The 18,331-nt window shown below is 42.1% G+C and overlaps 1 protein-coding gene across 5 annotated transcripts in view; it reads right to left on the bottom strand.

Annotated features, from left to right (window-relative positions):
• The window catches only part of RAPGEF6 (Rap guanine nucleotide exchange factor 6), a 137,967-nt gene that overhangs the window by 73,273 nt on the left and 46,363 nt on the right, over positions 1-18,331 (bottom strand). For all 5 annotated transcript variants that reach the window (XM_072872155.1, XM_072872153.1, XM_072872154.1 and 2 more), the window contains exon 7: positions 15,189-15,332. In XM_072872155.1, coding sequence (XP_072728256.1) covers positions 15,189-15,332 — 144 coding nt within the window. The remainder of the gene's footprint in view (positions 1-15,188; positions 15,333-18,331) is intronic.

Raw genomic sequence — 18,331 nt, 5'->3', positions numbered from 1 at the left:
AATTGAATTAGTGTCCAGATTGTAGCTCCAGGATATATGCTCTAACAGGTTTGCACTGTGGAATGTATTAAAAGCCTCTGCAATACAAACCCTTTTCTCTTTTGCCCCCCCCTCCTTTTTTTAATGCAGTTTACAACTCTGCAGTGTTGCTTAGTATTCTAATGCATCAGTCAGATACCACGGGTAATCCACGCCTAGCTTTTCCAATTAAAACATTTCTGTAACGCACAACAAAACAGTACGTCCATGGCTACAGCAAGACTGACTGCTGGAGTCCTAATTCCTACTATCTTTGCTTGCTTCTCAGCAGCTCCCTCAGGAGAAGCTCCCATCGATTGGATGCTCCGCAGCAAGATGAAATATCTAATAAGGAGGAAAGAGAGTGGGAGGGGAACCGAGCTAAAAGGATGACATCACCTGTATAGAAAGCCTTTAGAAACTGCATTAGATCAATTGGCTACTGTATCTGCAGATGCAGCCAACAGAGCATCTTTATTGACCTAATATAAACACACATATCGGTACAACAACTGCTCAGCAAAACACCCCTGCTCCACGTTATATTTTATATCATTTTATGAGCTATTAATGCATATATAAGTCCGAGCATTTTTTTTTCTAAACCTTTTTTTTTTTTTTAATGAAGCTCATGTATCTATTAACACTTCCAACAGCATTTAGGTGGATGATTTCTCATCTTTGCATCCAAATTTAGAAATAAGTAAAATAAATATCTGCAGACATTCACATGCATGCACACACAGATACACCCATAATCAGTTCACAATAAAATAATTTCTGCTTTTATGTATGTGTGTCACACAAGAGACTCAACATTTTTATCTCATCCTATACGCTCATTAGGAGATTTCTATCTAGAATGAGAAGTAAATTTCTTATTGAGAAGCGATGTTTATAATTCTCATAATTTTAATGGTTGTGAAACCAGGTTAAAAGTTTTGGTGGGTGGGGTTTTTTTCCCTTCAATCAAGACCAATTCTGTTTATAACCAAAATTGCCTTAATTCTGCAGCAGTCAATTTAGTTTTATAATTTCTTTTTGCAACTAAAAACTGAAATATTTGCAAGCAGCTTAGCATCTTGGATGGCAGCCCAGCCTGCTGGAGAGCTGCTCTGAGGAAGCACCTACGAGATCCCACACCTCTGAGCGGGGACTGCCGCGATGCTTTCAATTCCTAGAAGGCAAATGACTTCTGCTACCATGCAAGAAGGGAGGAAAACATGGAAGAGAAAGGGAGGGGGACAGAGGGTGCTGGCTCTGCTAAAGCCATTATTTAGTACTCTGGATCATTGACTTCATCTGCAAGAAGGGGCACTCACTGTTTCCGTTTTCCTCTCTTTGGAAAGAATGTTCATCGCCATGTATCGCATTATTCCCAGTTTGCATCAGACTCGAGGGTAATTCTCCAAAACAAAACTAGCCCTTGATGGCCATACCTCCCATGCAGAAGAGGAGCTTCCAAGAGTGGCCTGGTGGCAGCCAGGGCAAAAAATCCCTTTTTGTTTGTTTGTTTGCTTATTCTTGAATACTGCATCAGGCAGTTTGAGGCAATCCGCAGAAAGCTCTTTTTCATCTACTGTGCCAAGGGGAAGAAGATTCTTGCATTTTGGAAGCCAAGTTACACCAACGGGACACCCCGCCCCACCTCAAACCAACAGCTCCTTTCAGCAGTCATGCAGAAGTTGAATTTTTCCCAGCATCTAACCCAAGTTACAACAGGAATTGCGCCTTAACTAAGAAAAAACCTTCCCCTAGCACCTTCCAAACCTGTACTATAAGAAAAAAAATTGGCATCGATACCTGAATTTACTTAATCTCTATCAGACAATGAAAATAACAACAGATGTAACCAGGCGTCATAAATATTACTGGATTTAATTTGCATTTAAACATAAAGGAAAAACTGAGCTTCATTCCTGCACTCGCAAAATTTGCAAACCCAAAGTCTATTTGATTTTTAGAAGCTGAAAGAATTTTAGATAATTACTTCAGATTTTTAAAAGGCATTACACCAGCTACATAAATAGCTGTTTCTTTTACTGTTCCTTCAATACTGAACAATAGGCTAGATGTGTCAGCTTCACCTTACATATAACTGTATCGCATCTTTTCTAACAATTCACAAAATTGTATTCAGAAGCATCTGAAACATCAAATATAATGCCACACTGATAAATCTTCAGCAGCAATGAACACCCAAATACTTCTATGCAGTGTTACCTGTATTATAGTTATCACCATCACAATTTATACCGAGGAGAAAAGAAAACCCACCCAGCTAAAGGAAACCTCTCCCTGCCTGCACGCACACTGATAGCGCACAAACTCCATCCCTCGGCTAACCGGGCAGATATTCATCTCCCAACCGCATTTTAAACCCGCTGCATTGTGCATGAAATCCAATCCGCTAAAGATTTTGGCGCGGATGCCATATTTTACAACTACTGTAAACACGAGCTCAATAATGGGAACAAAATTCTATTTCCTTCTAGTTTTGCCTTTAAGTGAAGATGACATCATCCCTCTGCCCGTCCCGCCAATGAGCGCGGCGGCGGTGGTCCCGGGGGGCTGCAGCCAGCTCTGCGCAGCCCTGCCCGCCCGCGCAGCCCCGAGCGGGGGGAAAACCTGACCTAGTTCCACACCCCAGCTTTTAGGGCATCTCCCCACTCATTTCTGGGGGCTTGAGGGGGTTTTGTTTGTTTGAACGCATGCATTTCTGCAGCCCTAGCTCCCTGCAGCACAGTGCTGTAAGTTTTTATAAATCGTCTGTTTAACGGCAAATCTCAAAACTAAAGCAACTCGGAGATGAAAAACAAATCCAATACAAAGGCTGCTCCATAGTGATTACGATCAAAATACTTGTGAAGAACTGCAGCATCGGGCAGAATCACAAACAGTAAATCACCAGTCTCATTTTAAGCCAGATTCCAGGTTTTCAGAGAATCTTAAGGAAAAAACCCTTCGGTCTACAATCTCTGAATTAAAGGTGGTCTTTGTTTCTTAACACTGATTTCTTTCCATGCTTGAAATGTCACTCTACACATTTCTATGCATCGTATTCCCTTTATCCTCCCATAATGCTATCTGAATCCTCCCGCCTGTTAAATAAATCTGCATGTTCTAATTGTCTAACAAGACCAAGTCACTGAAAAATGGGATGTTTTTAAAAGGATAGTAAGGCCTTTCATAATTTAAATGCACATTCAGTTAAGCAGGATTAGAGTCTTCTCTTATTTAAGGACACCACAAATTGAACTTCTGCAAAAGCAGAGAGCACTCGCAGCTGACAGCAGAAGGTACCCATCAAGCAGCACTACTTTTTCCTGATCAATCAGAGAAAGAAAAGCCCATTGTGCAGCGCCGGCGGGGAGGACAGGCGCTGATCTCAAAGCCACCATGGCACTGGCTGAAAAGACAGAAGCCGCCGGCGTGCCAGCGAGCCGAGGGGCCTGGGTCTGAGGGCTGGGCTTGCTGACTTCTGTCCTTTTGTCCTCCGAGGCAGGCGACCGCTGGCACGCTGTCCCCTGCCACGTCCCCCTGCAGCAGTGCTCAGCTATGAGCAGGTACCTTAATTTGCTCCCTGCCTTTTGAGTACAGTACCTAAGGTAGCATCCTGACTCCAAGCCCACGGTGGGGGCTGGGGAAAGAGACCAGCTGCTTGGAAAGCAATCTGTCATTTCACAGGCTCGGGCAAAGATGTTTCAGGCTAAAATAATTCATCTTAATACAGTTTTGCAAGTGGGAATTGCCAAACACAGCAGCATAATGCAGAAATATTTTAGCATTAAGGGCACCTGCATCAAGAGGTTATTTCAATATATTTGAGTGCTTTAAATCTTTTTGGAAAGGCAGGCGACGGGGAGCGTGGGGTGCAGTACGCAGAGCCAGCTGCAGCGCGAGCTGGATGCAGCCCCTGCTACGCTGGCACAGCTTGCTCGATTCAGTGTCACTGGCATGCTTCTCCGATTTCTCCCCGCCATTTAACTTAAGCACGTTAAATGAATCATTGTACTTTCGTGGCAAGGTTAGACCCTCATTAGGGCTTCTGAGGAATTCTTGTTTAAAGGAAAAAAAGAAAAAAAAATTACAACTCTCCACCCTGTTCCTGACCCTCTTAGGAAGCGGAGGCAGGGAAAGCAGCTCCGCGAGCTCCCGATCCCCTTCAGGGTGACATTACATGGTGCAACCGCATCCTTACGTACATCGCTTTCCACGGTAGCACTTACTAACAGGCTGTAGAAAAATCCTACCGAAAGATCTGTAGGACTCATAAGTAGTATGAAAACACGATCCATCCTAAGGGAAGGAGCGAGGGAGAGCGGGAGGGAGCGGGAGAGGGAGGGCAGAGACTGTCATCATCCCTGAAGTGATGTAAGCTTCTAAATATAGCACCAGCAATACAGAAGGAACAATAAAAAGGCACCATGGATTCAATTTCTCCATCGCTTTCGCACTACCATCTTTTTTCAGCTGTTGTGTTAAGCACGGAAAGGTCATCTCCTATTTGCAGGGATTCAGATTTACATGGTTTATAATACTTTCTTTAATACATTTGTAAATTACAGCTCTCTCCTGCAGATCTCTGTCTGTTGGTACACACACTCTCTGCAGAGTCGGGCAGCAGCATGATCAGCATCGCAAGCAGGGACAACGCCAGCACGGGGAAAGGGGGAAGCCCCCTCCGCTACCGACTCAAACAAAAAGTTCATTTCTACGGTGTGAACCCCGACGATTCGTATCACGCTCCTCCCTTCCTTCCTGACATCTCATTTCAGCAAGGGGTGGAGAAGTTTGGGAAGGTACGCAACCCAAAAGCCCCTGGTGATGAGAAGGAGTGGGTACTAACCCCAGAAGGGTCAGTTTGTGGGACTGAATCCACCCAGAGATACTGAAAGGACAAAATCTCTAATATCCCACAGCAAAATTTCCCAAACACATTTAGTATTTTGCTCACTAAAACGCTCACTCAATCTAGTCTCAAAACTGAGATCACAGCCCAAACTTAACATGGACCTGGCCATAATTTCCTCAGGTGCCACCTACCTGGGAAACCAGTTGGAGTTTCACGTTTGGAAATTGCAAAGCCCACCAACGTATATATTCATTTTCATCCCCAAAAAGTTGATATGAAAGCCAATACAAAATACCACTTTTTCTTTCCTCATTTATAAAAACTGTATCTCAAGTTAAAATGAGGAGATCAAGGCTATTTAGAACATAAGGTACCAGCACACCTCTCACAAGAAAAAGGGCTCTGATTAAATGACCTTGAGAATAATACATTGACTCCACAGATGAGGTTACAAATCATTAAAAATGCCACTTCCAATATTTCTTCTGTCTTTTTTCTGGAGGATTAACACCAAACTGGAAGCCTGAAAGCAGGAAGGGGGGAGGGATCTGACTCCTACCAAATTTCAAAATTTCTCTCTAAGCGAGGGTGATTTTGAACAGTCAGCTTTCATTTACTAGTGGCCAGGGCATCCAGCTTGCGGAGTGGACGTGACATGAGTATCATCTCAAGCATAACATCTCACGAACATTTTTTTCCCAGAACAGACCCATGTCTGGAGGCACCACGTTGCTTTTCTATGTGCAGAGCCTACACCGACAGACTTGCCTGGGCTCGGGCGTAACTCCGTGTGCAGGCATCTCAGCTGTCCCTGACCCACGGCTATGCCAGCCGTGGTACAGCCTGAGCTCGGTAACAGCGTGAACGGGGGAGCAAGGCCTGGGTAAGGCACTGGCAGAAGTGCTCCCCGGGGGTTTCCTAGGAGAGTGACCACAGCACGATGCACTCATCCCAAAATCTGTCACGTTGGGGAAGCGCAGAGCAGACCCTTGAGCAGCTTTGCAGGGCTTTCCTCATGAGATGAAGCATTGTGACGTAGTGATTCCCAAACTTTCACATTTTCTGGTACGATCCAGCTCTTACTGCTTTTAAAAATGGAAAGCCGAGTATGCTCTTGAAGATTTTTCCCCAGCATCATTTGGGGTCCCTCCCTCCACTGGGAGCAAAACAGCAGCAGAAGCCCAGTTATCCTCGCCCAATCTGAGAAACTGATCTTACCAGATAAAGCAACGGATGGGCTGGATGCCATACCTACACTCCAAGTTTACAAACCACAACTGTTAACCAAACTTTAAAGGAAACAAAATCAAAATCATCAAGACAATACAAGCGTCTAGTTTATTGTGGCTACATTACCTCAAACTAAAACTTAATCATATAAGAACAAAAAACTTTAATACTCAGCAATAGAAAGCAACTCTGACTTGCAAGAACACAGTAAGTATCAACAAGGAATTAAGCTACAATGACGGTCCCATTTAGCCAGAGACTTCATTTAATCAACTATTTCAAGTATTTCACCTGTCAAAAATATCCCCATTAAGAAAGTTTCCACATATCAAATGTAAAATTACAAATGCTGTTAAATGTCATTAGATAGCAATCAGTTCTATGCCAAATCCAAAGACATTCTTCTAGCTATTCTCTCGTACAGATAGTGGTTTTCATGCCAAGATTTTCAAGGAAAACAGGGCATCCAAATGCTTGCATTATGCACTGACATTTTCTGATGGTGATTTTAACTGAAAATTGCTCGGGATATTCTCAGTCCCTGACTTGGTCCAGAAGGCTTCCGAAGAACGTGACTGAGTTGATGCGAATTTCCATATTCTAAATTAGAAAACCATTTTAACTTGAATACAAAGTTGAAGACAACACCATCACAGTCCTTTAAAGAAGTCCTTTGGTGTTATGTGACATTCAACCCAACAACTCAAACCTACAACTCTTCAGGCTAAAACACAAAGAGACCCTTTACACGACTACTTCTCTCTAAGGCATGACAAACCTAAGCCTAAGTGAAAGGTTGAGTTGGCTACAAATGAGAATACAACCAGGCTGCTACACTTCAGTACAGCATATTGAACAGAAACAGCCCAGATGGAAGACAGGAAATAAAAAACAGATCCACGCATGCTACCATCTCCCTGCACGCAGGCGACCAGCTTGCTGGCTACTACCCTGTCGGTTTTCTACAAGAAGCCACTCAGTATGTCATTTCAAAAGGCTGAAACAACAATGTTACAAAGAAGGGTCTGACAAAGAACTGCAACTCATACGCAAAAGGTTTTTAAGTCTCCCAAAAGACTGAAATGCCTTTCTCGGGTGCAGAGCACTGCTTTTCACCAGAGTGACATGATACAATTATGAGCACTGGGCACAAACCTTAGACATCATTCTCCATCTAGTTTGCATAAGAGGTTGCTTATAAAGAATTAATGACTTTGGAACTGCCACCCAACCCCTTAGGGTCCATCAAAACAGAGATTAACTCTCTGAACACGCTACATAAAATGTTTCTCAGACATTTTCCAAGGAACTGAGTTAAATTCTACTATGGTATAAATTTGTCTACATGGTGAAAGGAGGAGGAAGAAACAGATAACTGATTATTGTGTGGAGAGCACATTAATGATGACCCAAAGTTTTACTTCTTGTGCATGTTAATTTGCAAAGTATCTAGAACTTTTGGGAGGTTCTTCTGCCACAAGCTGCCATGGAGCAACAACAGGCACAACAGTACATCCCTCCCACAGCACTGCCAGCACCTGCTTAGGTCAAGGTCTAAGCAACTCTCCAGTTCAATCCCAGTTAATCCCTGTTTCCAAATGGTTCCAGGCTTCCTGGTGAAAGTGCTCGGCTGTAAAAACACGGATATGTTCGGACTGCAAGTAGGAAATAAGTGTAAAAATATCCACAAGCTTTTACTGAATTATCACATGGGCAAGTGCAGTTCTGCTGTCTGCTGCTCTGCTGAGCAAGGGGAGGGTCAACACAAACCTGCTGCAGGGATGGCATTGGGGTCACGGGGCCGATCCCCACCCCAGCTTCACCAACACCTGGGGAGGGAACAGCTGTACAATTAAGCGCTACCCTTGCTCGAGACAGGGAAAGGCTTAAAAAAAAAAGTCTGAGGCAAGAGAAGAATGGAAGAGCAGAAAATGATGGCGTAAGCACTGGTAGGGAAGGAAGGGAAAAAAAACCCAACACACCAAAACAACAACAAAAAACCCTCGGTATCTTGTTCCAGGACCAAAGCTGGCAGAGCAGGACAATATCTGTCCATCCTGCAGGAGAACAATGCCGCATCCCAACACGGTGCCACCGCCCACCGCCGCAGGCTGTCCCACGGGCAAGGAGAAGGGCTGCACGCTACTGCCAGCAGCCAGATTTGAGTAAATACAGGTGCTCGCTTAAAATAAATCCTCCCTAGTTTCAGTTTGATGTAGTTTCATTTGTGCACCACTCTTAAATGCTGTTAAACAGCTGCACACGTCACCTCTGAATTGAGGTGATTTCTGTAATTCACAGTTTATATATAATCTGCTTGTGAAGTCTGTAAAATCTTCAGGGAAACTCCTGAAAATAAGTTTTGAATAACTACAACCACTTTCATTATGGATAAATTGCAGTTTACGTGTTGCGCATGTTGTTATTTTTAAAAAATAATCTGAAAAACACAGATTTTAACCGAAGGGCAGTATTTTCAGTAAGTATTTGCTTATTTTGTGTGCAGCCTATCCAAGTCATTACTCTTTGGAAACTGCAGACACTCGTTAATTGGTTTGGGAAGCAGCAGTAGTCTATGGAAATTCCTAGGAAGATTTTTTTAATGCACAGCACACTTTGAGGATTGGCGTTTTGTTAATGATCTTCATGCCCAGCGACAGACTTTCAAGGAGTCCTTGACAGTAACACGGCTGACAAAACGAGCAGACAAAATCAATATGTAACATAAAATATGAGTGAACCTGCATTTGGCAATTTTCCCCTTGCTTACAAAAGCAAAGGGAAGTGCCCCAGGGCAGCTGTCTCAGCAGACCAGGGCGAGCTCCGGGTGCTGAGCACAGGTTCCCATGCTGAACACCAGTTCCCATGCTGAGCACCAGCGGGACCCTGCCGGAGGCCGTTCCCAGCTCCGCCAGTGAAGCAGCGTTTAGCCAAGGAAGCCAACATCTCTGACATCGTTAGTTAACAGAGCTGCTTCACTGCTATGTCATTCACAGCCTCTTCCCCCACCCGCAAAGACCAGCCAGGCAGTCTGACAGTAATTTTCATTTCCAGAAAGCCGGGGGCTCCAGCCACGTGCCTTCCCCTCTCTCCTCCGCCTGTCCGTGCCGGGTGCTGCGGCTGCACCTACGCACCCACACGCCACGGCCGGCTCCGTTTAGGTGCAGGCCACAACAAACCTGACATCGTCTGCTCAGGAAGTGAACGCGCTGCAGACGCGGCTTCTTTTTGATCACCGAAGCAAAAAAAAAAAAAAAAAACACCAGAAAAAAAAACCAAACCACTTTAAATGGCAGGAGTTCAACAGAGCTGCAAACAAGTGACTGCGCACGTGGGCTTTTACGGAGGTCCTGTCCTGCCCTGGTAGCCTGGCTAATGGAGGTTCCTGCACACGCTGCTGCTCTTGAGCACATGCGACCTGCGAGCTGGGATCCGACCTAGGCCATGCAAAATTTAAGATAGAGATTAGAACAGCAAAAATCCTTCTGTTGTAAAAACAGTGTCAGGAAGAAGGAACTTGCATTATCTGTTTGCATCGCATGACACCTCCAGAAAGCTATCAACAACATTCATTTCTGTACCCACTAAGCACACAGCAAGATTCAAGGATTGCAGCAAGACCCAAATTGTCTTCTGATTCGTTAGTTAATAGAGCTAAAATTCTGTCAAACATTTTTTAAAAGTGTCAAAAAGAGGAAGCGTGGACATAAACACATTAAAAAGCAGTGAGCTGCAAAAAGAATCATCCTCCAGCTCAAGAACAAGCGATTTTAGTCACTCACAAATCAGCCACAGCCTCATTAAAATTAACTGATATTCCAAATAAACAGATGCCAGCCGATGCCTCATCCAAGTTTAACAAAAGGCAGCTGGAGGCATGCTGTAAGTCCGTCTTGGTTCTTTTAGATCAATAAAAGGTACCATTTCAGCAAATTTACCTGGTAGTTAAAAATAGATTATAAAAGACCCATAGTGTTTTATAGCATTTAAAAGGAAAAGGATTAGTGATGGTAAAGAACCTAATGGGTTTGATCCGGCATATTGAAATGTGACTTAAATTTCCTAAATTGTGAGATGCCCTATGCTAACTCCAGCCTCTGACAGGATTACATTAAGTAATGATCAAAGAACAAGAAACTTGCCACTCAAGCAGTCTTCAGTGACAGACTTCTCTGAAGATAAATGCTTCTACAAGGCTCCAGGAAAATTTTTACATGATGCAAGTATTAAGATACCGTCCGTAAAACTTAATATTATAATAAATCTTTTAAACCTCATCATCCTCTTACAAGAGTTTAAAGGAAAAAAAGTAAATTTGCATCTCTAAGAAAGGGGATTACTACTAGAAGTTTGATACAGATTTCTTTATTCTGTTCTACAGTGAACTAACAATTGAAAAACTCCATGGAAATAAGCATTACATCATACATGCACTACTTCTAGAAATACAAATATGCTTTATTTCAAAAGAATCACACAGAGAAGAGAACTGTCAAGAATGTATGTAGGTAATGAATTAGTAAAATATCTTATTCAAATAAAAAAAAGATTTGAGCTTACAGGTTTGATGGTCATGTAGAAATTTGTATCAAATTGTTAAACCCCATTTGGTTTTGATCATTGCAAGAAATGTAAGTGCAAAACTTACTATCAAGATTTTCTTTTTTAATTGTGAAGATAATTACTTGAACCATTTATTTTCCAATTGCTTGATCCAAGATCAAAACAGCAATTTAACTTGTATAAAGCACCAGAACTACCATTGCACATTTTTTCCTACATCTGTTTAGTCTAGTTTTGTAAGCACCTGCTGTATGATCTCAACAGTTTGGGACATAGTTGAACAAAGATCACCACAAATACTTTTTTCTTTTGTAATTAAAAAAAATACTTATTGGGCTGAGAACTAGACTAAGAACTAGAGATGACTACGTATTTATCTCAGTTGTGATAATGCACTGCTGCATGACCCCAGTTCCTGTCTGGATTCTTATCTGCACTAATAGTAGATGGTAATATGCACAGAGTGCGTATCTCCAAAAAGATATGCAATCATACTAACAAGTAAGATTTGAAGCAAGAGCAGGCATAATTAATACCAATGGCACATTTCTTCCTAATCCAGTAAGCTTGAGCAAGAGCTTTCTCCATATGACTCCAGCCTCACTTTTCCCCCCCCAGTCAGGATGTCACTCTGGGGATGACATGCAAGATGCAGAGAGTTATTAATTGACAAAAATGAGAAAGGCAACAGAGGCCAGAAATGCCCAGGGATAAAGCGATCCCTTGTAATTGCGGGGATGCTCAGACCTGCCCCAGGTAGACAGCCGGCCATACGCACTTGGGCTGCCACCGTAGCCTCTGCCTTGCACGTGACCCACCACGACAGAGCCACCTCCTCCGTCACTGCGTGGGCAGCAGTGCTATTTTGCGTCCTGAGAAAAAAAAAAAAAAACACAAACCAAAACAAAACAACACACACCCCACACATTTGAGAAGTGTTTCACCAAATACACATTTATCCTCAGGATCTTGCTGGCTAGTTATGCTGAAGAAACCCGGTGCCTGCAGACCCTCAACACGGCTGCTGGGCACCCCTGCAAGTGGAAGCCAGACCTTAGTCTGGTCACCTACCCAACGAGAGCGAGTCTAACATACTTCCTTGCATATGTATTGCAAGAACAAATTCACATCATTATGCACTTTGAAGGTATAAACAGAAATATAAACCTGTTCAGTTTGAGAGAGAAGAATGAACTCTGTCAGCGTATGTTCACTGTATTTTACTGGAAATAGGAAAAAAAAGAAAACCCAACCCAATTTTAAATACTTATTCTGCAGGAGACCGGTGCTCTTGTGAAACAATATTGCTCTATGAACCACAAAAACATAGTAAAGGAGTCTAAATGGTAACTCCTACACCAAAGCAGCTAACCAGATCCACTCTTAACATTAGTTCGTTCGGGGGTGGGGGAACTGAAGATACCCGCAGTAATCTGAATGTCAACTATCCTGAAGATACACTGTTAAATTAAGTACTAGGGCTCTTTTACTTAAGGAAGAGGCATAAGAGAAAGGAAGAGTTTCAAAGATGGTAGCAATCATTTAAAATATTAAAGTATCTGCATACAAATCTTTATTTCAAGGCCAATCACAGGGACTTCTACAGAATGACTTCCAGGAATAACAAGCAGGGAGCTCCATGTGAGAAGTAGATGCAAGCTCACGTGACAACCTAATGGGTAATGTTTTATAAAAACAAAGATTAACATTAATCATAAATACTAATCATAGTATATTTAATGAGCAGAGATTTACATTTTAAGGAGTTAATGGACATTGCATAGATAATTCCCCTTAAAAGCAAACACAAGAAATCTTCTATTTAATCGTGAAGGGAAAAATTCTGAGCTGGGATAAAGCAACACCGAATGTCAATACCTATAGGACCTACGTTTTCTTTAGAAAGCGGAAAACTACCTGTGTTTAAAAACTTAAACAGTGTCACATTAAGTACTCTAAAATCACACCACTGGGGCCCGACTGAAGTCCTTGCAGACTGGCTGGAAAGCACCGAGCTCTCCCTGAGCAAGCAGGGCTCACAAAAGGTCCGTCAGGCTACATTCAGCATCTGTCAAAGAGCATTTAGCAACAGGCTGGAGAGTGAAATACAACACTGCGTTTATTCATTAGCATTATGCCAGAGAGGAAATCTGCCGGCGCGTTTGTAAACAGTTTTCCCACTTTGGCAGAAAACATTATTGCAAGTTCTTGTCAAATAAAAGTTTCATTCAAAAACCCTCCTCCTTACCCTGCCCGTTCTCACGTGGGCTGGCATGAAGGGTTACATTATAAAGCCTGTTTTTCAAGACCATTGGGAACCAACGCCCATGTATGAGCAGACTCATACATGTAAGAGTTAAACCCAGGCACAGAACAAACCCTACCTCAGAAAAATTCATTACTTTACCAGATTATAATGGAATATGGAAAAATAAAGGCACCCAATTTTCATTTGCTTGCCAAACAGGCAGCTGGTTATCGCGTTTTGATTTCTTAGTCAACTGTTCAGTTACAAATTACTTTTTGCTACACCAAGTACTGCGAATATGACACTTCCCAATTAGGAGCTTACAGTCTACAAAGCAAGGATTGGTATTTCAATTCAGAGTGCTGAACACCCAACAGCTTGCAGATTTTCTCTCAGAGAGGTGGTTGTTTACTGCTTGCCACTTAGCACTCACTCACCCAGCAAAACACCTAGCAGTGTTAACAGGACTTGTTTTATATATTCCTAATTAACTGACATAAAAGCAGATTTAGGAACGTGCTGTTGATTTATGAAGCTTATACCATTTCCCATCAAATGCTGATCAAAATTATATATATATATATATATATATATATTCATAAATCTGAGGAAGCCACTAGGTTTGCAACAAGAAACTATATGTGCAGAGACACGCACGCGCTCCATGTGGTTGGTAATACAAAGAAATAAATCAACATGAAGAAAAATCCTAATGAGGACATCATTTGTTGACTAACCACAATCCTGCGAGTGTACCACACTGACTCCTTGCATCAGTAACTGACAATCTCTGAAATCGTTTAAGAAGCCGTATAACTTGGTCTGTCTTAGACCAAAGACGCCGAGTCCCTTCTCATGCACCCCTCCAGGCAAGCTGCACAGGTAGCATCAGCGCCGGCTGTTCCTGGGATTCTCTTCCTCTTATCGCTGAAGTCTGAAAATTATTTTCCATGTGCTTACTTGTTGTCACAAACACGAAAGAGAAAGAGACAGATTTTGTCATACACAGATTGGAATTTAATTCCTAATAAAGCTTTATGCACAACTGCCCAGAGCACGAGGATCCAACATCTCATTTCATCAATAACTAGTTCAGATGGCTTACTAATGATAAAATCCAACACACATGACAGTTCTTGAAATGAGATGGCAGAGGACGTTAGACTTCAAGAAGCGTATTCGCTTCCTGTCACAGCAACGAGAGCTTTCCTCCTGACAAGACAAACACCAAAGTAACCTCTGCTCACAGACATGCTAATGCTGTGGAGAGCCTAAAATCACCACCTGCGATCCAACAGCTACCAACAGGCAAAAAAACCAAACCAAACCAGCAGTTCATTCTGAAACAGAGGAAATTTTAAGTATTTATCTGACAGCACACATCAGATATTTTGAAGTGTATCAACTAAGAGAGGCTTTGTACCTTTTGGGGAGATGAAAAGGAAGATGGGGGGGAAAAAAGGGGGAGAAATTGAATTTGTTTTTTTCTTTTCTGTGCATGAAGAATACTCGAGGTTTGTGTACTTCCATGTTAGTACTGGTTTTTAACCTTTGATTTTCAAAGCAAATCAAAGTATCCAGAACAATTATTTTCAATGAAATAATTTCTCTAGATCACATGTATATCCTGCTACCAAGCAGGAAGTTTGTATGTGAAAAATAATGGTAAAGAGAAGCCTTCATAAAAGCACCGTCGCCTTGAAGCCACAGCTGTACATGCCTTCACACAGCGCAGATTATATAGTCTGTGATGTTATTTAAGATTAGCAAGTGAGTTGCCGTTATTCTTTTTGATGCTTGAATTACCACTGTAGTATTTTTAAGCAAGTAAACATGACCAAGTACAACGATAGTGTTAATACTGTATTGAACTGCATTCGTGATTGACTCTACACCAAACCATAGTTCAAATTTATTAAGGAAAAAAGAAAACCACCAATTCCTACATCTTGCCAAAAGAACTCCAGGTAAAACCAACAAAAACCAAGAATGACCATTTCTCCATCCAGCAAACATGTTAAGATTTATTTATGGTGCTCAACTGAAAACCTCTAAACCAAAAAACCTCTTTTCTAACTAGTGCCTGAATCTTCACTTCCACCTATCGTGTTCAAATCCAAAGCACTCTACTGCTCCCCAACAAGAAAAAAGCCTTCTCAAAAATGACAAACACTGACTCTTTCATCACACCAGCTTTCCTCAATAAAACAAAATGCCAGCTGCCACACAGGCAGCGCGATGCCAAGGAGACGCGACGATGGAGAGCAGACTCACCGACAGGTAACTGCTGGAATCCACGTTGTCAGTGATGGTCTGACGCTCACCCCTCTGGTTGATCTTCCGAAACCTCCGACGGGACTGCCTGAGCGGGACTTCTCTTTGCAAGATGTTTTCCTCATTGTCTTTGGAGTTCTCCACCTGAAACACATGTTCAGGCTCCTGGTTAAACATCCAGTTCTTCCATATCACCGAAAGCCGATGGAGCCGTATGAAGCTCATGAGGAAGGAACAAACATAAGTTCAGAGCAGTTAAACTTCTCTCAAGACAACGACTGCGGACGTTTCAGAGAACCACTGCTGCATGTCTCAGAACTACGTTATTACAATGAGCCGGAGGCCAGTTTCCTTCCAGGAAACAGGGGTGTTTTTGTTTTTTTTTTTTTAAAAAAAAAAAAGGTAAAAAAGGCACACGTATCCTCTAAACAATGTCACTCACCAGCAGAAACCCTTTTGCACCCACACACGTATCATACAACACGAGTTACAGACACTGCTCATTTCAAGTGTATCTTCAACACAGAAGTTACCATTTCTTTGAGTATTTACAATCTGGTAAATGCACTGAATTATATCCTATTTTTATTGGTGTAATTTCTTTTTTTCTTAAAAAAACATTTTAATAAATTTTTATTTCTAGTACCAGTCACAGCTAAACAACTTTAAATATTCCAGCTTTTTATAAATAGCTATTTCACCTATGTCATACTGACTTCTAATAGCTTCCAGCAGATCATGAAGAAATAACTGAAATTTGATCCATATCTTGATGTTAAATATTATTTGCGACTAAACATTAAAAATGAGGTAAATTTATCTTGTTAGTAAAAGCCAACATGCAACCTTTTTATCTCACTAGTTGCAATTCCTTTTTTGTATAAAAAGCAGTCCCATCCTTTCCCATTTCCTTTTGATGTTTTGGAAAAATATCTCCTAGCAGGAAGCAGAACAGACACGCATGCAAATAGGCTGCAGCCGGGCAAGAAGCTCCTCTACAATATATTTACTGTACAGGAGTTTCTACTCTCCTCAATGATCCCCCCCCCCCCCCCCAAATTTCACTTGAAAGTCTTAAACGTAAGACTTCAGTAGCGGAACAGGAAAAGAACCTCTGTGTGGTCTTACGCAGCCCTCACTTCACGTACTTGGGTAAGTTATCTCAAAATTAGAGTTCAAAAGGTGTAAGGGAATGAAAACCAGAAAGACTTAACAGACAGGAACAAGAAAGTAACCAAAATATCTAAACCATCACAAAAGCAAGATCACATCTACCTTCCACACCGCTTTTTTCCAAACAGCGAAGTCTATCTGAGGTCAGAGGAAGGTGCAAGCAGCTGGGCTTGCCTTGCGGGTTATTTTTAATTCCATAGAGAAAAATATACATTGACAACATAGGTTAAAGACACAATAGTCAAAAAAGCAGAGTGAACCTCACACCACAGTGTTCTCAAAAAAGAAAGCAGAAGAGCAGAGTTCCCCTAGCAAGGGACAGCCACACTTTTCACTAGAATTTTACTACCTGTCTGCAAAGGCACAGGACAATGAGCAAAGATATCTAGTAGCAGTGTTGCTATACTAGATGGCATAAGGATGTAAAAAAAATACAAGGCATGCAGGCAGACAAAAAAATAACACACAAAAAAATCCTTTAAAAACAGGCCATTTAGTATCATCCAAAAAAGTAGTAAGACACCGGATGTAGAAGCCCTTCTTCACCTAGCATAAAATATGGATTTCTAGTTAGCAATAATGTTGCTCTCAAATTACACAGAAGGCTTCCAGAAGGAAGGTTAATTTCGTACAGATTTACTCTATTCAATAACCAAAATTGTGTTGATTTCCTTTTTAATTTTTGTTTGTGTGCTACAGTACATGAGCTCCTTCAATAAGTGCATTATTTCCTTTTTTCTCTGCATTCAATCTTATAGGATCATAGAAACTAAAGCAAGTGCTGAGCTTCCCCAATCTAACAGGCTAACCTGGATGCCAAGGGCCCGCTGAAGTGGCCGGACAACGACTCTTCCAATACTGATGACCCTTATTATTAAGAAGTCCCAAACTGAATAGGTGTTTTTAAGACTAAAGTAAACCAAAACACTCACTGTTTTGTTACACTTACACTCACTGTAAGATGAAATGATTTTTTTTCCACAGTTTGAACTGAAAACTAAGAAGTAAGCATAAATATATTATCTGTTAGCACAAAGGCAAACCAGCCAACTGCGAGTGGAAACTCAGAAACTGAGACCACCTGCTTCCTTCGGTTAATGCCACCGCTGCGACAAAAACAAAACACAAATCAGAAACCGAGGCGAGACCCCCATACCACGTAGCTTCCAGTTTAGGACCACCAGCACAACCAGTATTTTGAGCCCAGCTGCCCATCAGATTGTTTATGCTTATGATTTACAAGAACGCATACAAATGGTCTGTGATACCCTGCACATTAACAGGACAGGCAGGCCAGGGCTCCCTCGCACTGCTCACCACTCGGCCGTGCTTTCACCTAGTTAAAGCTAAACATTTCTGTTGGCAGAGAGCATATTCAACCTCCTCACAGCCCTCCGAGCGGGATGAATGCTCCTACGGAGGAATTCAACATCTCTGCAGATGCTGCGAGCCGGGCCCGGGCGTGGGAGCGGAGGGAGAACCGCTTCCCTGTGCCATCGCGGCAGCGGGGGGACCAGGCTGATCAACATGCCACCAGGCTACCAGGTCAGATGGAGACCGATGCCCCGTAGACTTATGCGTACTATTTCATTTTCAATATGTTACAAGAAGTCCAGAACAGCGTGTTAACTGGCTAGTTTCTAATCAAGGGTGGCGTTTTTATTAACCTTGAATACTGGCAGCAGCAGAATGCTTCCATACAGCCAGCTTCACCCACAGCACTTGCTGCCACGTAAAAATCGAGGAGGATCGTAGGACTCTCCTCAATTCCACTCTGCAGTCCGTGCCAGCAATGAAATATTTTCCACCTCCAAATGTCATGCTGCTCTTCTGAAATCTTACGCTTAGATCTGAAGAAGAAAATGGAAGTACCAAGGAACAACAGAAAGGAGACTTCAGTACATTGAGATATGCTGCAGTTCTGGGCCATTTTCTTAAGTGATAAATGGACCTATTATTAATTCAATAGA

The sequence above is a fragment of the Ciconia boyciana genome, chromosome 9 (assembly GCF_034638445.1).
Source record: "Ciconia boyciana chromosome 9, ASM3463844v1, whole genome shotgun sequence".
Classification (NCBI taxonomy): domain Eukaryota; kingdom Metazoa; phylum Chordata; class Aves; order Ciconiiformes; family Ciconiidae; genus Ciconia; species Ciconia boyciana.
This window is presented reverse-complemented; position numbering and strand designations above follow the sequence as displayed.